Consider the following 18,208-nt stretch of genomic DNA (forward strand, 5'->3'; position numbering starts at 1 on the left):
ATTCTTTGTAGCATAGATTCAACAAGCTGCTGGAAGCATTCTTCAGAAATTTTGGTCCATGATGGCATCAGACAGTTGCTGCAGGTTTGTCAGCTGTACATCTGTGATGTGAATCTACTGTTCCACCACATCCCAAAGGAGCTCTGGAGACTGTGGAGACCACTTGAGTACAGTGAATAAGAAACCAGTTTGAAGTTTTGTGACTTGACTCGCTATCCTGATAGCAGCAGATTCAGTTCAATTCAATGGTGGGTACCCTGTGGTCATAAACTGGTGAAATGGTCAGCAGCAATAATTAGGCTGAGGCACTGAAACAATGCTCAGTTGGCTTCAAGAGGCCCAAAGTGTGCTAAGACATACTGTTCACAGTATAACATCGCCTGCAGCAGCCTGAAGTACTTATACAGGGCAGGATGGTGTTAAGGTTCAAACATTGAGGAAGGAGAGTACAAACAACCATGGTCCAAGAGCTTGGTCAAACAATTGATTTTAATGAAATACACGCGTGGGAAGACCAGCTCCGTTCGCAGACAGGGCTGATCTCCGACTTAATCAAAGCATAAACAGATATTTTATACCATCAGGGCTTGAATTTAATGAGGCCCCCTCAACGTCAGATCTATTTCATACATAGGTCAGATCAAAACCACAATGACTTTTAACACCGTTAAAAAGAACATTGTCTCCGTCTCCACGCCAGGTGCTTCCTGTCCCTTCTGACTTCCACTTCTCGTCTAGAACACCAGACACTCATCTTGCAAGAAACTGTTCCTCTTTTTGCAGAGACAACAAGAAACTGTTCCTCTTTCGCAGTTGCGAGCAAACATAACTAACCTCTCACCTATAAATGATTCTCTCTAACTGAGTGTGTGTGTGTGTGTGTGTGTGTGTGTGTGTGTGTGTGTGTGTGTGTGTACAGTGGGGCAAAAAAGTATTTAGTCAGCCACCGATTGTGCAAGTTCCCCCACCTAAAATGATGACAGAGGTCAGTAATTTGCACCAGAGGTACACTTCAACTGTGAGAGACAGAATGTGAAAAAAAAAAATCCATGAATCCACATGGTAGGATTTGTAAAGAATTTATTCGTAAATCAGGGTGGAAAATAAGTATTTGGTCAATAACAAAAATACAACTCAATACTTTGTAACATAACCTTTGTTGGCAATAACAGAGGTCAAACGTTTACTATAGGTCTTTACCAGGTTTGCACACACAGTAGCTGGTATTTTGGCCCATTCCTCCATGCAGATCTTCTCGAGAGCAGTGATGCTTTGGGGCTGTCGCCGAGCAACACTGACTTTCAACTCCCGCCACAGATTTTCTATGGGGTTGAGGTCTGGAGACTGGCTAGGCCACTCCAGGACTTTCAAATGCTTCTTACGGAGCCACTCCTTTGTTGCCCGGGCGGTGTGTTTTGGATCATTGTCATGTTGGAAGACCCAGCCTCGTTTCATCTTCAAAGTTCTCACTGATGGAAGGAGGTTTTGGCTCAAAATCTCACGATACATGGCCCCATTCATTCTGTCCTTAACACGGATCAGTCGTACTGTCCCCTTGGCAGAAAAACAGCCCCATAGCATGATGTTTCCACCCCCATGCTTCACAGTAGGTATGGTGTTCTTGGGATGCAACTCAGTATTCTTCTTCCTCCAAACACGACGAGTTGAGTTTATACCAAAAAGTTCTACTTTGATTTCATCTGACCACATGACATTCTCCCAATCCTCTGCTGTATCATCCATGTGCTCTCTGGCAAACTTCAGACGGGCCTGGACATGCACTGGCTTCAGCAGCGGAACACGTCTGGCACTGCGGGATTTGATTCCCTGCCGTTGTAGTGTGTTACTGATGGTGACCTTTGTTACTTTGGTCCCAGCTCTCTGCAGGTCATTCACCAGGTCCCCCCGTGTGGTTCTGGGATCTTTGCTCACCGTTCTCATGATCATTTTGACCCCACGGGATGAGATCTTGCGTGGAGCCCCAGATCGAGGGAGATTATCAGTGGTCTTGTATGTCTTCCATTTTCTGATGATTGCTTCCACAGTTGATTTTTTCACACCAAGCTGCTTGCCTATTGTAGATTCACTCTTCCCAGTCTGGTGCAGGTCTACAATACTTTTCCTGGTGTCCTTCGAAAGCTCTTTGGTCTTGGCCATGGCGGAGTTTGGAGTCTGACTGTTTGAGGCTGTGGACAGGTGTCTTTTATACAGATGATGAGTTCAAACAGGTGCCATTCATACAGGTAACGAGTGGGGTACAGAAAAGCGTCTTACAGAAGACGTTACAGGTCTGTGAGAGCCAGAGATTTTCCTTGTTTGAGGTGACCAAATACTTATTTTCCACCCTGATTTACGAATAAATTCTTTACAAATCCTACCATGTGAATTCATGGATTTTTTTTTCACATTCTGTCTCTCACAGTTGAAGTGTACCTTTGGTGCAAATTACTGACCTCTCTCATCATTTTAAGTGGGGGAACTTGCACAATCGGTGGCTGACTAAATACTTTTTTGCCCCACTGTATATGTCGTCCTCAAATGCTCTCTCATCTCACCTGTTGCACTTCTGACCTTTCACCAGAACAGAGGCTCATCCTTACATGTAATCCTCAGAATAACCTGCACTTAGACTCTGCTTTCGGTTTCAGTTCTTCAAAAGGCACACTCTGCAAACCTGCAATTTCCTGTCAGCCTGTGGCTTTAGTCTTTCTGAAAGACGCACACTGTTTAAACATCTGAATGCAATATCAATACTGTAGATTATATTATTAATCTGGACAATAGCAGTAAAATAATTTCCCTGATCTCCACAATGGATTATTTTTTTTATGTTCACACCAAATTCTGACAATATTTTTCCAACCCTCTATTGTCCAATTTTAGCAAGTCTGTGCAAACAGTTTTTTGTTCTTAGCTGACAGGAGTGGGACCTGATATTGTTATGTTTCTGTAGTCCTTCTCCAGTCCAACCATTTTCCTCTTACTTCTGTGTGGCGAAATCTCAGTAGGTCAGTAGTTTGTGAAATATTTAGGTTCAAAAGTGGTTTTTATTTTAAATTATTCACTAAGCAAAGGTAAAACGTTGGTATCCAAAAGAGCATAAAGGCAAAAGGTGTTGTCTCCTTAAAATCAGCCTCAGGCATGCCTTTATTCACACCTCATTAGCAATTAGGCCCAAGCAACACAAGAGAATAGGCGTCCCTGAGTGGCGTGACATAACAATGTAAAAGCAAACAGCTGTGACATCAAAAATGTCCCTACACTTCCCGTAAGCCTGACAGGGGGATAACTCTGATGACATCATTATGACAGAATCAGGGAGAGCCTTGAAAACTTCCTCATGAGCTGGGTTTTTCCACACACACATAAAGAATTAAATATGTGTGTGTGTGGCGAAGACCATCAACATGTGTATCAAATCAAAACATTAAATCAGATATGTGATACCAGAAACAGGAATTTCTTTTTAACCAATCAAAATTTGTATGATTGTACAAAACTGAGTGACTAATCCTTGCTGCCCAAGCCTCTGTAGTAATGAATATAAATCCCATTGACTGTACTTAAATTGATCATCGTTTAATCGCATTTCTTTGGCCGGACACTTTGACATTGGCATTCCTCATGTAAAAGAAATCCCACAGGAAACGCGTTGGTGACAGGTCTTCAGGAGAAGAAATAATGACCCTATTGGACAGCCGTGATGTCCTTGCTGCTGTTCACATAATTCAGGCCCACAGGCAGGTGTGGTGACATCATCCTGGCAATGAGGTCCCACAAGCCTGCATGGCTCACTTGGCTCCATCCAAAGCCTGTACTGGTCTGCTTTTTGTTTTCGTCAAGCCATTGCAGAATTAATGCAAAGTGACTCAGGCTGCAGCACGCGGGGGCAGCGAAATAAAGGCTGCATGGCCACACATTCGGATGTGCAAAGTACACAATGCACACGCTCACACCTGCATTTTGTTCATACGATAAAACACAATGACCGTGTCCTAGTCAGGCTGAGGTTCTCTATTAGTCAGAGCCATGACAAAGAAGCGACGTCTATTTTAGGATGCTTTATTTTTTAAAAACTTGGCTTCGTCATGATCCAATTGGGGGTAACATGCTTTACTGGGCAGCCAGCTGTTCACCAGAGATTTCCAAGTGTGTCTTTTCTCAGTCCCTTTCTCCGACACAGAGGCCAGATGTAGAGTGTGGAGGGAAGACTATATCTGTACCAGCGAGTGTGAATGCTCCAGGCGGAAAAGGGTGGCGTGAATATAAATTGGGTTTAATTCTGAAAGTGTCAAGCTACGGGGCGAAAGTCTTAAGTTGCTTTGATTCACTTTGTGAAAGTGCATGGATCCAGGCACTTCCTGCTGCTTTATTGTGCGTTGTGGGTCCTTTCCAGGAGCAGAGCAAATAATTTTCTAATGGCAGGGGGTAAAGACTTTTAAATCTCACCATCGTGTTCAGAGAGTTGGCCCATGGCACCATAGTGTGTCGACATTTTGAAATCTCCTGTCTGAGTGGTTTTTCATCATTCTCCTCGCATATTGCCGCAAGGGGAGGCAGAACAGCTCGGGCAAAGGCAAACAAGAGAAACAGCTTTGCACTAAACTCGACTAAAACTCTGGTTAATTGAATGTCTAAACTAATTTTTGAAAAAAGCCTAATAAAGATGCTTGAGTGTTTTCTACCAGACAGGCTATCTAGGACATGTTTAATGCTGCTGAGAAGGTTTATTTTAACCCCAACTATTATCTTTTCATAAACCCTGTCATGGTCCTGGGCCATGTGGGCCCAGTATTCTTAGTTTTCATGTATTTTTGTATTTTGTTCTTTATTTAGGCCATGCTTCCTGGGTTGATCTGTTACGTTGTTCCTTATGTGTTTTCCCTTCGTGACTCTTACCCCCTGTGTGCCCCTCTGTGTATTTTTGAGCCCTCGTCTCTCTTTGTGTTTTATTCTATGTTTTTCCCCAGCCCGTTATGTCTGCGTTCTCCCCGTGCTCTCTCTCCTCCTGTTTGAACCTCTGTGTACTTCCTGTTTTACTTTGCCCATCTCCCATCAGTGTTACGTTCACTCCTGCCGTGTCTTGTTATGATTATCAGTGTCACCTGTGTTCCCCGTGTGCATCCACTTCCCCTGATCATCCCTCATGTGTATTTAGTCTCTGTGTTTCATACAGTCTGTGTCGCGTCGTCTGTGTTCCCACCCTCCATGTTTCCATGCCCGGTCTGTTGTATTCATAGCCTTACCTTAGTTCATTCCCAGTTTAGGTTTCTGTTTAGTTATTGCTTTTGAGCTGCCCTTATTCTTGTTTGTTTCTCTTGCGTTACCAGCCACAATAAAAGGCTCGCTTTTGTTTAAAGTTTACTCCCGTGTCACTCGTGTCCGCACCTGAGTCCTCCACGCACTCTCCACACGGTCTGTCACAGCGGACCGTGACAAACCCAACCAAGCAGTTTGCTTCCCCCACCAAACTGGGACTGAAAGCTGAAAGCAATTTAAAAACTAAATGAATTTCTTGGACTAAATACCTGACAGGTTTCAGAAGAACAGGTTCAGTAACATCCTTGGCAGTCATTGTTATGATGCTGTTATATGCTCATCTATATTTTTAGAAGCAAGACAAAATACGCGTGTGAATGAGAGAGAGACGGGTGTAGCAGTGAAGCTGCGAGAGATGAGGTACTGAAGGTGGATGAGTGTAAGTACCTGAAGTCAATCATCCAAAGCAACAGAGAGTCTGCAAGAGAGCGCAGGGTGGAGTGGGTGGAGACGAGCTTTACAAGGCAGTAGTAAGACCTGTTATGATTTTTGGTTTGGAGGCAATGGTACTAATAAAAAGACAGGAAGCGTGAAGGATGGAGAAGATAAATACATATCAAAGGGACGGCTCAGGTTGATCAGTTTGGAGACAAAGTTAAAGAGGCAAGGCTGAGATGATGTTGACATGTGCGGAGGAGAGGTAGCGGCTATACTGGACAGAAGATGTTGGATACGGAGCTGCCAGGCAGAAGGAAACTGTTGTTAGCGGTGTTATGAATCAAGGGAAAAATATTGTAATTTCTTTCAAGCTCTCTGTGATATGGCTTCTGGAAAAATAATGCTAAAAGCAGACTACTCAGGCAGGCTAAATAAATAAAATCTCAAAAGAAATAAAACTGCAGAAGCCAAAGGATTTTGTGCGCATACAAAGGGGTGATTGGTGGTCAGGTGAGAAGAAGGTGTGGAAACAATCAGTCGCAGAAAAAACTAATCAAGTCAGATTTTCATAAAGGAGGGAACAGAACAAAACCTGGAAGTAAAACCAAAGTGAGACATGAGAAAAGAAATGCACAAAGAAAAACAGGAGGCAAATAACTAACACAGAGAGAGCGAGAAGGGCTAACACTGAAAGCAGGAGAAACCAAAAACAGCAATAAATATCCTTGGAACATGACATCAAACATCATAAATAGATTTTCCTTTTAAAACTATACCAAGAATCAACTGATGATTTGATGATGATAAAATGCAGCGTGACAAAAAAGTGAATCTGGGAAACCCACAAAGCCAGTGCTGCTTCCACTCTTGCTTAACTGCAAAAGCCGCAAATGTAGTTCGACACCAACGGGTAGAAAGAACTGGCCTGAGAAACCGTAACGGCTGCAGTGTTCTTGAACCCTGGCATCTAGTGTCATATTGAGGAAAGGCCCACTCGCAGCGCTTACGCAGCCTGTTGTCAGGCTGCATCCACGAGATTGCGGTGAGGTGAAGAGACAGGCAACACGCCAGCGGAGCGTCTCCAGCCACATGACTCAACCTGTCCCTGCGCGTTAGCCTGGCTCAGTCAGGGCCATGAGGGAACAAGGCCGTTGGTATTGAGTCACTGACACAGCGGACAGTCCTTACATCAAGCATGACGATGGGGGAAGCGGGGGAAGCTTTGCATGTTGTCACGTTCTCGCCACGAATTACTGGCACGAGGGGTTTCATCCATATATACAAATCTACTATAATGCAACATGATGATTCTGTGCATGCACTCTCTGTCCGTCCTCCATCCTGCGTTATGCTTTTTTATCCCGCTTACCACTTTCTTATAAGTTAAGTAACATTGCACATTGTTATTATTTATTCTAGCCATATTGTGATTCTGAAAAGCTATTTTATAGTCACATCTGTGTTTGTGAAATTCTTAATTTTGAGAAAAAACTATGAATTTTGACTATTCAAAAAAATTTCCCCATTTTTTCAGTTTTCTTTTTTTACACCCAGTCATGTTTCTGACCTGTTGCCAGTTGACTTAATTAGTTGCAAAGTGTCCCTCTAGCTGTTTCTTGTGAGGAAGACTCGTTTTTCCAGACCTTTGTTGCCGTTTCCCATCTTTCTTTTAGTTGTGTTGCTGCCATTAAATTCAAAATAAACTCATATTTTACTCTAAATGGTACATTTATTTTCATATACGTTCAATATGTTCTATTGTGAATAAAATATGAGTATATGACATTTGCAAAACATTGCATCCTGTTTGAATTTAAATTTACAATTATGTAACAAATTTTACACAGCGTCCCAACTTTCTCAGCATTGGACATGGAAAGGATGTTGTGGCCGTTGCCAAAACCACCCACTGGTTTTCAGAGTCCAAATTCTGAAGCCTCAAGCAGATCATTTTACCGCCACAGCTTCTTTTTTTAAAAATGTATTTGTGTTTATTATATTTGTTAGATGGAACAGTGGAAAGACATGAAGGAGTCTCAGGCAGACTGCAACCCTCAACCCTCTATTAAAGACTCAAGTCTGCAGTAGAGTAGAGTTATAGGTGTCACGTGCTTGTGTGTTAATAATGGGGATTCACTGTGAAGCGAACCCTCATTTGCTGTCGTTCTGCACACTAATGGAGGCCATAATATGCAAAGTGAACATTATGCTGTGTTTAGTAAGAAACTTTGAAACCATCTTATTAGGAAAATCTTATGTTTTAGATGAAGTGTACTGAAGGGTTATTTTCTCAAAGACTTCCATACATCTGTTCTTTATCCCTCTTGGATCCAGGGTATAATTGGCCGTTTTTGACTACTTTTGATTTTACCTCTATCTTTAACCTTTAAAAACTGTTTATCTTGCCTTGTTTGGTATCATTATTTTCAGCACGACCTCAAATATCTGAAATTTGAGTTATTTGTTCATTTTGGCAAACTATATTAGAACAATTGATCTAGATTCAGACAAAAAATTCAAAATCTGAGTAGAAAAAAGTTTTTTTTACTGTAGAACTCACAAACATGTCTAATGAATCATTTTCATAACTTGAAATGCAAATAGAAATGGTACATTTCCAAAAAACTTTTGCACAAATTTTGCAAACAACAAAGTTATATGGTACTATTTATTACCTAAAAATGCAGCCAAGGCCTCAGGGGTTTATTTTTATTATTATTTTATTACAGAACATAGAAATCTATGCAACGTCCGTGTCCATGCAGTTCAAAAATAAGTATTTTTTCCTCATTTTGAGCCTCTATTGCATATTTTTTATTACAATTTATATTAGTTATTTTATTTTTTTCAGTTGTTTGCATGTCATAAACACTGCTGAGGGAGAGTTTGCATGTTTGCTCTCAGACAGTTTCTACCACAAACCTGAGAAAAGTGATGGAAGAGTAGCAGGAACTGATGAGGACATTGTTCTTTTCACAACAAAAGCAAAATTAAAGGTCTCACAAAGCTCAATCACCGTCATCTGCTTTCTTGTAATCGTGCCTTTTGTCTTTTTTCTTTTTTTTTTTGTCTTTGAGGACATTCTCTTTACTGAGTTGTCATGTTATTTCTCCATAAGCATGCAGGCAGCTGCATGAAGAAGCAATGATTCTGGCATGTTTGCAAACTCTTTTTGCTATATTCCAAAGATGTGCAAGAACTTTGCTGTATTTTTTGTAGCCCGAAGAGAGGAGTGCAGCTAGTGTACAAGTAGCCTTTCCTGTTTATTTTTAGTATCCAGTGTGATATGTACAAGCTTGTGGTGACCCTTGAGTTCACACATCTGGAGAGGATGGCAGAGCAGCTGGCGAGACTCTGTTCAGTGTCAGTGGTTATTGACAGACAGCGAGACAGGATCGAAGAGACACCCATTTTTTAGCCCAGCTGCAGGCAGATTTTAATCTTTCCCAGAATTATATCTTGTAAATTTTTGTGCTGATTATACACTGCTGTTTTATCGCTGTTTGTGAAATATGTCACTTTTGTTGTTGTCAACTCGCACCATCTCATGCCACCCTTCTCAATGACAGCTGCTCTCCACATGCAGTCAGGTTACTTCAAGGCTGATCGAGCAATATAATCCTCATCTTCTTTTTAGGTCTGTGATGCGTTCTCTTTGTTTTAAGGCAAAAAGTGCCAGATCACGCGAATTTTATTGAACTTCTTACCCACATGACTGTAAAGCCGAACTTGACATTGATGAGGCCATGACATTTCCTTCTCCTGCACCAGGAGGCTGACATTTTTGGTTTTTAATGGCGTGTCTCCATTGCTGTTACATGGATGGACATGTGGCACAGCCCACGCTGTTTACTTACCTAGTGACACGTCTTAATTGCCACCGGTGTCTGGCCTGTGTGGTGCTAAACTCAGAGGGTTTACACAGAAAGAGTTTTTACCGGATAACCATCGGGTTGTTACTGAAAGCTTGAAAACATTCTGCAAGCAAAAATAGAACTGGATTTTGGACACAACGATAGCACCCACCCTCCTGGTGCCAAAGCCAAGAAAGCTTTCTATCGTCCAGGCTTGCTTTCACATTGAGCAGCACACTGCAAATGAAACAAGAAAAAAAAAAGAGCGAAAAGCAACCTTGTTTACGGTCGGTGGTGCCCTGTGAATAGTTTATAATGGTGCTTTCTGAGGAAAAATGCTTTTTGAGCTGAAAGGAAATGAAAAGTAACACATTGTTAGAAAGCGTACTTCTTCTGTACTTGTATAGATACTGCAAAAGTAAGATAACAGCCCGTGTTATGGTCTTTTTCTCTTTTGAGAACCCTTATTGTGTGCAACTTGTTCGGTGAAGTGTAGATTTTTAAAACTACTTTGTTAAACCCAAATAATACAAATACCTAAGATTTTTTTTGTGTGCCACTCGCACAACACGTCAGTGTGGGCACATTGGTGTGGGAGGAAGTGCACAGGAGAATAAAAGGCAATTTAGCTCAACATTTAAATTTGGTTGTCCCCCAGTGAGATAAGTGAGGATGTTCAAGATAACAACACCAAGGGCTCATTAATGTCACTTCAAACATTTCAGAGGAGGCACTTTTCTCCAAGCCTAGCATTGTCCTGTCTCACGGAGACTTAAAAACACACACACACACACACACACACACACACACACACACACACACACACACACACACACACACACACACACACACACACAAATGATCCCAGAAACATGCACACGCACGCTGCAGCAGCCTGATATGCCTCACCAACTGGCCCCTGCAAATGTCACGTTGAAGCCATGTCAGTTTACTGATAGGGAGTCGGGCTGAGTAAATGAATCAAACGTTTCCTACAGTTACGTTTGCATAGGCTAAAGATTACCTAAATTAAAACAAGTCTGTAGCAGAAACGTAATCTTTAAAATCCTTCTACTTCTTAGCGATTAAACAGCCACAGTAAAAAAAATAATAAAAGACTCTCAAAATATCCCCACAGCCTAGTCCAAGAGGCGAGGCTCGCGTCAACAAAAAGCAGCTTAAAGCACTTCTCAGCGCAGTGCTTATCTTTCAAACCTCGGACCTGCTGAAAGTTCGGGAGAGCGTGAGATGAAATTTGAGTCTAAGATTTAAACTGTGTGTATAGTCCAGATTTACAGAATTACAACACCGGCTCCCCGAGTGTCCTTGTTCTATTCTTCTCTTACATGTCGGTGTCTTGTTCAGGTAAAACCACCATTAAAAACCCCTTGAAGAGCACATCTGTGGTTCTTGGAAAATCGCAGAAGCTGGAAAGAAGATCATTCATTTGTAAGATGAGGATGCTGTAGAGACGCTGCGGAGGTTTCCAGATGATTCTGGTTGCCAGCGAGAGACTGTGACCTCAATAAATGGCTTAAAAGAGCATGGGAGTCTAGCCAAACAAGACATTCATTTATATCCATTCAGTATGACGCAACACTTTGTTCTATTTGCCAACATGATACCTTCACTTAGGTTCTGGGAACAAAAGAGTGAGCAGAAACAAACCGCCTGCCAGCGTTCTCAGGTGCATTTCCCCCCCTTTTGCTCTCTTTGCTCATGTTGAAGCAACAAATGCTGCTGAACCTTCAGTTCAATGCCATTTTTGTGCTCTCTTAAGCGTTTCTATGTAAAATGGTTTCTGTGAGTTTGTTCTTTTCCTCCGAGGATGTCAGGAAAGTACAGATGTTGCAGCGCTCAGTTCTGATGGTTTTAGCAGTGATTCTCGCAGACCGGGGGCGTTTGTCTTTGACATTGTGACATGAAGTCTCTAATTTGACTGCGTGCTCATGCACCCTGCAAGAAGAAAACAGCCTGAGCTAGTGCTCAACTGCCCCATGGCTTGGGTGACCTCTGCTTATGTATGGACCTTCAGTCCTAATTGTGTCTGGAGGAATTTTCTCGTCTTAAGACACGCTTAAGTTAAGCCCAGAGAGCTTCCTGGCTTAGGAAAACACAACTCAGTGTGGCAATCATTTTAATCAAAGCCATGCTATCATACCAATCAGAGAGGATATTCTGGAGGCAAAGAAGCCTATCACAGCCTTACCGTATCATCACAGTGGGTGATAGTCCCAGGTAGAACCTTTTGGTTTAGGCTAAATGGTGCTGCCTGGGTAGGAACCGAGAAACACGGCACCCACTGGCTCGCTAGGCATTCATTAGCTCCTCCTAAGTAAAGCTCCTTCAAGCAACCATAAACTTAAATTCGAAACTTCTTAACCTAGAGGCAGTTTTGTTGCCCGTGTCAAAGGCGACTTTTGTAATATCAAAGTGGCTCTTCAGAAAAGAAAGCAAAAAGAAAACAGGGTATTGGTTTTTACAGTTTGGGCCTCGAAGCTATTTTCTTGTCCGTGACACTTGTGTCACAGCAGAGGCTAATTTGCCCTGGATTACTTCGCGACGCTGATCTAAGCTTTGTCATGATACGTTCTAACACCCGTCACCCTGTCTGTTTTTTCTTTCCCGCCATATCTCAGCGTCTCCACACCCATTAGAGGAAGAAACGCATCCCTCCTTTGATTGTGAAACACAATCATCTCCTGTTTCATTTGGCATTTAACACAGCTGTGATTCCCCCTACTTTCCCCCACAGTGATCGTCTCTGCATTGATTGCCTCTCGCTGCGCTTGCGTGGCTCTCTTGTGTCTAACATTTGGAAGAATAAAGGCTGGTTTCGCCGAAAAGGGAGAGATCAGAACGGCTTATCAAAAAGTAGATGAGCTGAGTGATATTAACCACATAATATGTGAGGAAATGCAAAAGAAATTGAACTTTTAATGAAAAACCATGGACATTAAAATGAAAAGCAACAGCGGTAAATGCTTCCTACATGTAGCTATTTAAAATTTGTTTAAAATCGCTATTTTTTAACATTTTAGCAGTCGTTGCATGCATGAATTAATGAAATAAAGCTTTACGAGCAAGCACTTTAACCGCTACGTGGTAAAATTGTACAACTATCTATTAACAGTTTAGCTGTTTTTAAGGACACACAATAGGAAATACAGTGTGTGCAGTGCTGAAACTACTCTTCCTGTGTTCAGACATTAAGATTCAATATCAAATTTACATTTTATACACTAACATTAAATATGATGAGCTGATATGATATGCGACACGATACATTTTGTGACACTGGCGGCCTTTCAAGCACCAAAATCTCATTGTGGCATCCAGTTTATGACAAATTATCATTTCTTGTGACAACATATGATTCGTCAGTCACTGATGCACAACACTGTATAATACAAAGAGCATGAGAAAGAAAAAAAATCGCAACATAAATCCAAACAGCACATTTACAAACACTGTAGTCACCACGACTGTGGGATTTTCAGACTTAAATTTTAAATGACAGCTCAAAAATGATGGCAAAGCTTCTGCACTGTCAGAGTTGTTACCGTATCTCAATATGACACATGGCAGTGACTGACACCGTTACGTTGCTCGTGTCCATCAGAATAGAAGCATAGGCACCCTGTATACAATGGCATGTGGGCATGACAGTTAACCGACAGCCACAAATCCACAGCTATTATTACCGTATTAATGCTGATCTTAAATATCTAGCTGTGGATCAGTGGCTGTGGGTAACATTAACCTTACTCCACATCAGAAAGTGATCGTCTGCTGGCTGTGACCTTTCACCCCTCGTCCCGTCCAGTCTTCAGTCGGCATAGAGAATAAACCCTGAGAAGGTGCTGTACTTGTTGCTGTTGCCCCCATGAGCCTTTCCCCCATCCAGCTTTATGAAAACTTCATCACCTGCATCCAGATGAAGTATGACACTGTTGCTGGCATAGTCATAACTCTGGTCCTGGTCCTGGGCAATGGCGCTGGCCCTGACCTGGAATATGACACACACACGCACAGAACCGAGGAAAGAGGAAGTGAAGAAATATAAATGCTTAAGAATGTTTTAGTAATTTTAATTGAATGTCATAAGTTCTAACTAATAAAATCCCTTAAGATGACATGACTAAAGTTGATGAAGGTATTGAAAAAAATGCTTTTATTTTTTAAATATCAAATGACTTCCTGTTTTATAGCCTGGCATGTTACTGCTCTGATTATGTTTATATTTATATGTGGACTTTTTTTTAATAGAAGAGGGGTTTTTTTGAGACTGACTTGTGTAAGCTTTATCCCTGTGGTGAATATCTTGTTCTTCTCTTATGACTCAGCTGAGAGGGTCAGGGTTGAGTCAGCCTGCCTCTGAGGAAGGATGGCAGTGCGTACTATCCCTTTGTCTCGAGTTCTTCTCTTGCATCCACCTTTTTCTGAGTGGTGCACTGAAAATGTCATGTTTTCCCGAACATAAGTGTCACTGGGTGAAGAGAGGTAATTACTGCGATATAGAGCAACACACCCAAATCTCGTTGCATGTCTGTGGTTTTAAAAAAAAAAATAGAAACTGCTTGTACACTTAGCCCCTCAAGGACAGATCCCTCCTAAGCTTTAGCTAATGTGTAATGAGCTGGGTTGCCAGATTGGCTGTTACGCTCCAACTTCACCAGACGAGCTAAACAAGTGTAATTCTTGCTTCAACCAGATTGTGGTAGAAAGTTTTAAATTCAGTTAAAGCCATAAGAACATGAAACTGGTGATATTGTATTTTTGAAGTATTTTTACAGTAATAGTCGTTCACAGTGGACATAAATGCCTTCTGTCACTTAGCTTTAAAAAAAGGTGCTTTAGATACATCTAAAGGACAACGGTCACTCTTTTGAGGATGCCAATGTTCACATTTTGGAAAGAGAAGACAGATAGTTTGAAAGAGGAGTCAAAGAAAGTATGTCCACTGTGAATGACCATCTTTCAACAGATCTGTCTGCCATCTATAATCCAGTTTTGAGATCCCTTTCAAAACACCTTAACACCCACTCCTATCCTGGGGCTTTTGACTTCAGTAAATCACATGATAAGGTGGGGCTAGGTTTCAAAATGGGCTCACCCGAAACCTTGGCTGATTGTGACCCACACCTTGGCTTGTGTGATTAGGTAGAGTAGGGGTCTCCAACTCCAGGCTTCTTCTTGCAGGTTTTAAGAATCACCCTGGGTCAACACACTTCATTACCAGCCTCTGGAGAACTACAAGACATGTTCAGGAGGTAATTTAGCCATTTGAATCAGCTGTGTTGGATCAAGGACACATCTAAAACCTGCAGGACACCGGCCCTCGAGGCCTGGAGTTGGAGACCCCTGAGGTAGAGGATAAATAGGGGGTCCATGACCCTCTTGGGGACACTCCCATAGGGCTTAAAATCTGGGACTCTCCACCAACTGCTCTTAGAACTGAAGAAGCTTCTCTGATGAGAAGTGAAACATCTTCAAGAAAATTTAAAGCAGTCCAGACGCTTTTCTTTCCAAGCTCCTTAAACTACGATGACCTGGACGACTGAGAACCTTCCCAGACTGATAAACATGCCCCTGCTCCAACTTTTTAAAAACCTGTTTCTGATATCAAAGGTCAAACAAGGATAAATGTTTTTATGCTTTTTTTGGAACCAGAGTTGTATGTCTTGTGGCTGTGGGACTCTGAAAAATGTTGAGCGACAGCATGACAGCATGATGATGGATTTCTGATACATGTGAGCAATGCAGCATAAATTCTCTTGGCTTCCACCCTCTGCTACACTGTAGCAGCAGCACGGTGTCTACAACTGACTGGCATTTTATTTTACAGCAGCTTATTACCATATCTCATGTTAAATATAATGGATAAAAGAAAGTGCCTCCTTTTTGCCTAATAAGTAGCAGGTAGTACTAAATAATTCGTTAATTGTTAATTTCTGTCATTGACTTTTTGTTTTTAATTCCACAGTGATATACCAAATGTCCTATTGAGCCCCAGCTCAATGAGCAATCATATTTTAGTGTCGTTGATGGCAGGAATAGCTTCTCTGTCTTCAAACTGGTTCACATAGGTTGTTTTACAGCTGCTTTAATCAAATCCATGTTTATATGATTACTGTTGTTCTCTTGAAACAGAGTACACCACATACAGACTTTGACTGGCTGTGTGGTGAGCGTGGTGCAGCCATAAGCATAGACATTTATAGAATTCATGTACATAAGCAGGTTAGGGTTTATCTGAGTATATAAAATGTGTTAAATGTTAAATTTCTGTCTCTTTTCCAATCACCACTAAAGAAAGCAGATATGAAGGAGTAGAAGCCCTTCACTGCAGTATTTGTGAAACTTAAAATATCTGTTTGCATCTGTTTGCACTGAAACTGTGGTTACAGTATGTTCATCAGGTGTGGTTTTGTTGTCTCGGGTTCTTTTTTCCTTGTGAAAAAAACACCTTTTCTGGTTATAATACAAACCATTATAGCCACAAAAGGTTTTTATTGTGGTGTAGTTTGTATTCATCTGAAAGTGCATTTGATGTCCTGCATCAAAAGTATGGAAACAAATCTGAATCTACACTTCTTTTAAAGAATCGATACTAAAATTGATGTTGTGGTGAAGTATGTTGTGATGTAGATGTACTTGTGTTATTGCATCCACCTTAAGTGCAGCCTGCTGCAGTCTGGATGTGGTGTTGGCAGTAAAGTTTTAAGGTTCAGATGTGCAAGGTGTCATCACCCAGGGGCCTTAAAGATATTACAAAATTAGCCATGAATATAGCAAATATCATCACTGGATACTGAAACACATTCGCCTGACGGGCTGTCTGATAACGTTTACCAGCACATCATTGCATCCATGAAGTTTGTTGTATTTCAAAGGGCACCAGCTTTGAACTAGCCACTACCCCGGGCTGTGTTTTGAAGTGTGCAGAGTGGAGATAGTGCTGTCCTCCTTCCACTCACTTCAGCTTGTACATCATTGGATGTGTAATAATCACAGATACACAATCTGGCAACATGCCACTATGTGTTGTCATTATACTGGACTGTAACACCAGACTAAATCAGAGCTAAATCACTATACACATGAATGCTCGACTACTCAATTTAGTCTGCCAGCATACTGGTAACACTCTTCCTTGAGTATTTTGATGTGCGTTCATCCCAGTAATAATACTTTTCTTTTACAAATTTTACCTTTACACATTTTTAAATTATTAGTTGGGGCTTTAAACACAAGGTGATAAATTCAAAGGCATACCCACCAGGCCATTTTTGATCAGGTCAGCCCACATGCTAGTGCCGTCTCCTCCCCTCATCAGCACATTGTAGATGAAAAAGTAGGTGCCAGGGATCTTACAGGTGAATTTGCCCGTCGCGCCTTCATAGTTACCACCAATGTTAGTCACCACGTCGTCAAAGCGCAGTATATCATAACCTTCTTGAGGGTTTCGTAGTCCTGCATAAAATGCCACCCGAGGAGTGGTATTGTATGTAGTTGTACTAACTGCCCCTTTACCCCCTAAACCTAGGATCCCTGTCCGTACAATGTCCACAGCATCTCCGGGTGGTCCTTTAGGTCCTGGTGGTCCTGGCTCTCCGGGTGGACCCGGGGGTCCGGGCTTGCCGGGACGTCCTGGTTTCCCTTGTGGGCCGTGAGCACTGTACGTGGGCAGCGGTGGACCGATGCTGTGATCACTCAGATCGTCCTCGTTTTCCACCTGTAAGACTGTAGGTGCTGTATCTGTGCCTGTGTGCACACCTTGGCCCGTGGTGCCCGTGCTGGGAAATGGGTCACAAACCATGCGGCAGGTGCCCAGCATCTCGTAGTGGCTCGTGCTGTCATCTATACCACCTGTGCCAACAGAGCTGACCAACACAGGGATGAGGACGACCAGAACCAGGACCAGCATGACCCCCACAGCAGCTGCCACCAGGGTCTTCCGCCCGATGCTCAGCCTGGGAAGGGGCTGCGCTGCCAGCGTGGAACTCTCCGGGGTGGAAATGGTGACTGCGGGGAGTGCGTCCACCTGGCAAAACGCAGATGCAATGAGGATCCCCGATAGTGGAGATGGTGCCCAGGGAGAGCCGGAATAAGTGTGTGACAGAGCTGTGTAGGAGTAAGGGAGAGGGAGAGGAGCAAGGGACCAAAGTGTTCAAGTGAAGAGAGAGACTGAGAGAGTCAGGAGAGAGAGTAAGAGGAGAGGCGGAGGGAGAGAGTGAGACAGCTTGAGAGGGGAAAAAAAGAGAAGAGAGGGGTGGAGAGAGTGAGCCACCATTTGAGTCGGGGCTGGGGAGGGCACTTTCCAACTGGCAGATGTGTAAAGCCAGAGAAGACAGGAAAAAGCTGTGGGATGTATACAGAACAAGAACATATCATCATAAAGAGAAATACGTTTTGCTTGAAAAATTAAAATAAGAAAATTTATGAGTTACCGCTGACATTTCTATCCACCAGGTGTGAAAGTGATATCAAATTATTGGCACAGAGTTTGTGCACAGGTGTTTTTTCTCATTTTAAATCCAGTGCAATCAGTTGGAGCTCTTCCATAATGGACTAATTCCAGGTACCTGTATTCAGTCGACCTTCAGACTAATTTTAAAACATAAGGTTCAGAATCTTGTAAGTAAATAAATTTG

General features: G+C 42.3%; 1 protein-coding gene across 1 annotated transcript; it reads right to left on the minus strand.

Moving 5' to 3' along the window:
- Positions 1–12,479: 12,479 nt before the first annotated feature.
- LOC146663705 (C1q-related factor-like) lies at positions 12,480–17,764 on the minus strand. The gene is made up of 2 exons (XM_085415302.1): positions 16,834–17,764; positions 12,480–13,560 (listed from the first exon to the last, which is right to left on the minus strand). Exons 1-2 carry the CDS (start codon positions 17,479–17,481, stop codon positions 13,381–13,383), a joined length of 828 nt encoding a protein of 275 aa, XP_085271428.1. The 5' UTR covers positions 17,482–17,764; the 3' UTR covers positions 12,480–13,380.
- Between the last annotated feature and the right edge of the window lie 444 nt (positions 17,765–18,208).

Source organism: Rhamphochromis longiceps, linkage group LG8, assembly GCF_057381845.1.
Source record: "Rhamphochromis longiceps isolate RC_006_pf linkage group LG8, R_longiceps_female_GT1.1, whole genome shotgun sequence".
Taxonomy (NCBI): domain Eukaryota; kingdom Metazoa; phylum Chordata; class Actinopteri; order Cichliformes; family Cichlidae; genus Rhamphochromis; species Rhamphochromis longiceps.

What these genes read in the sequence shown, in the direction of transcription:
- LOC146663705 (XM_085415302.1), bottom strand. Translation starts at nt 17,481, where the DNA reads ATGCTGGTCCTGGTTCTGGTCGTCCTCATCCCTGTGTTGGTCAGCTCT. An exon ending in ACCTGATCAAAAATGGCCTG is followed by an intron (nt 13,561 to 16,833) that starts GTGGGTATGCCT and finishes GTCATATTCCAG; the next exon opens with GTCAGGGCCAGCGCCATTGC.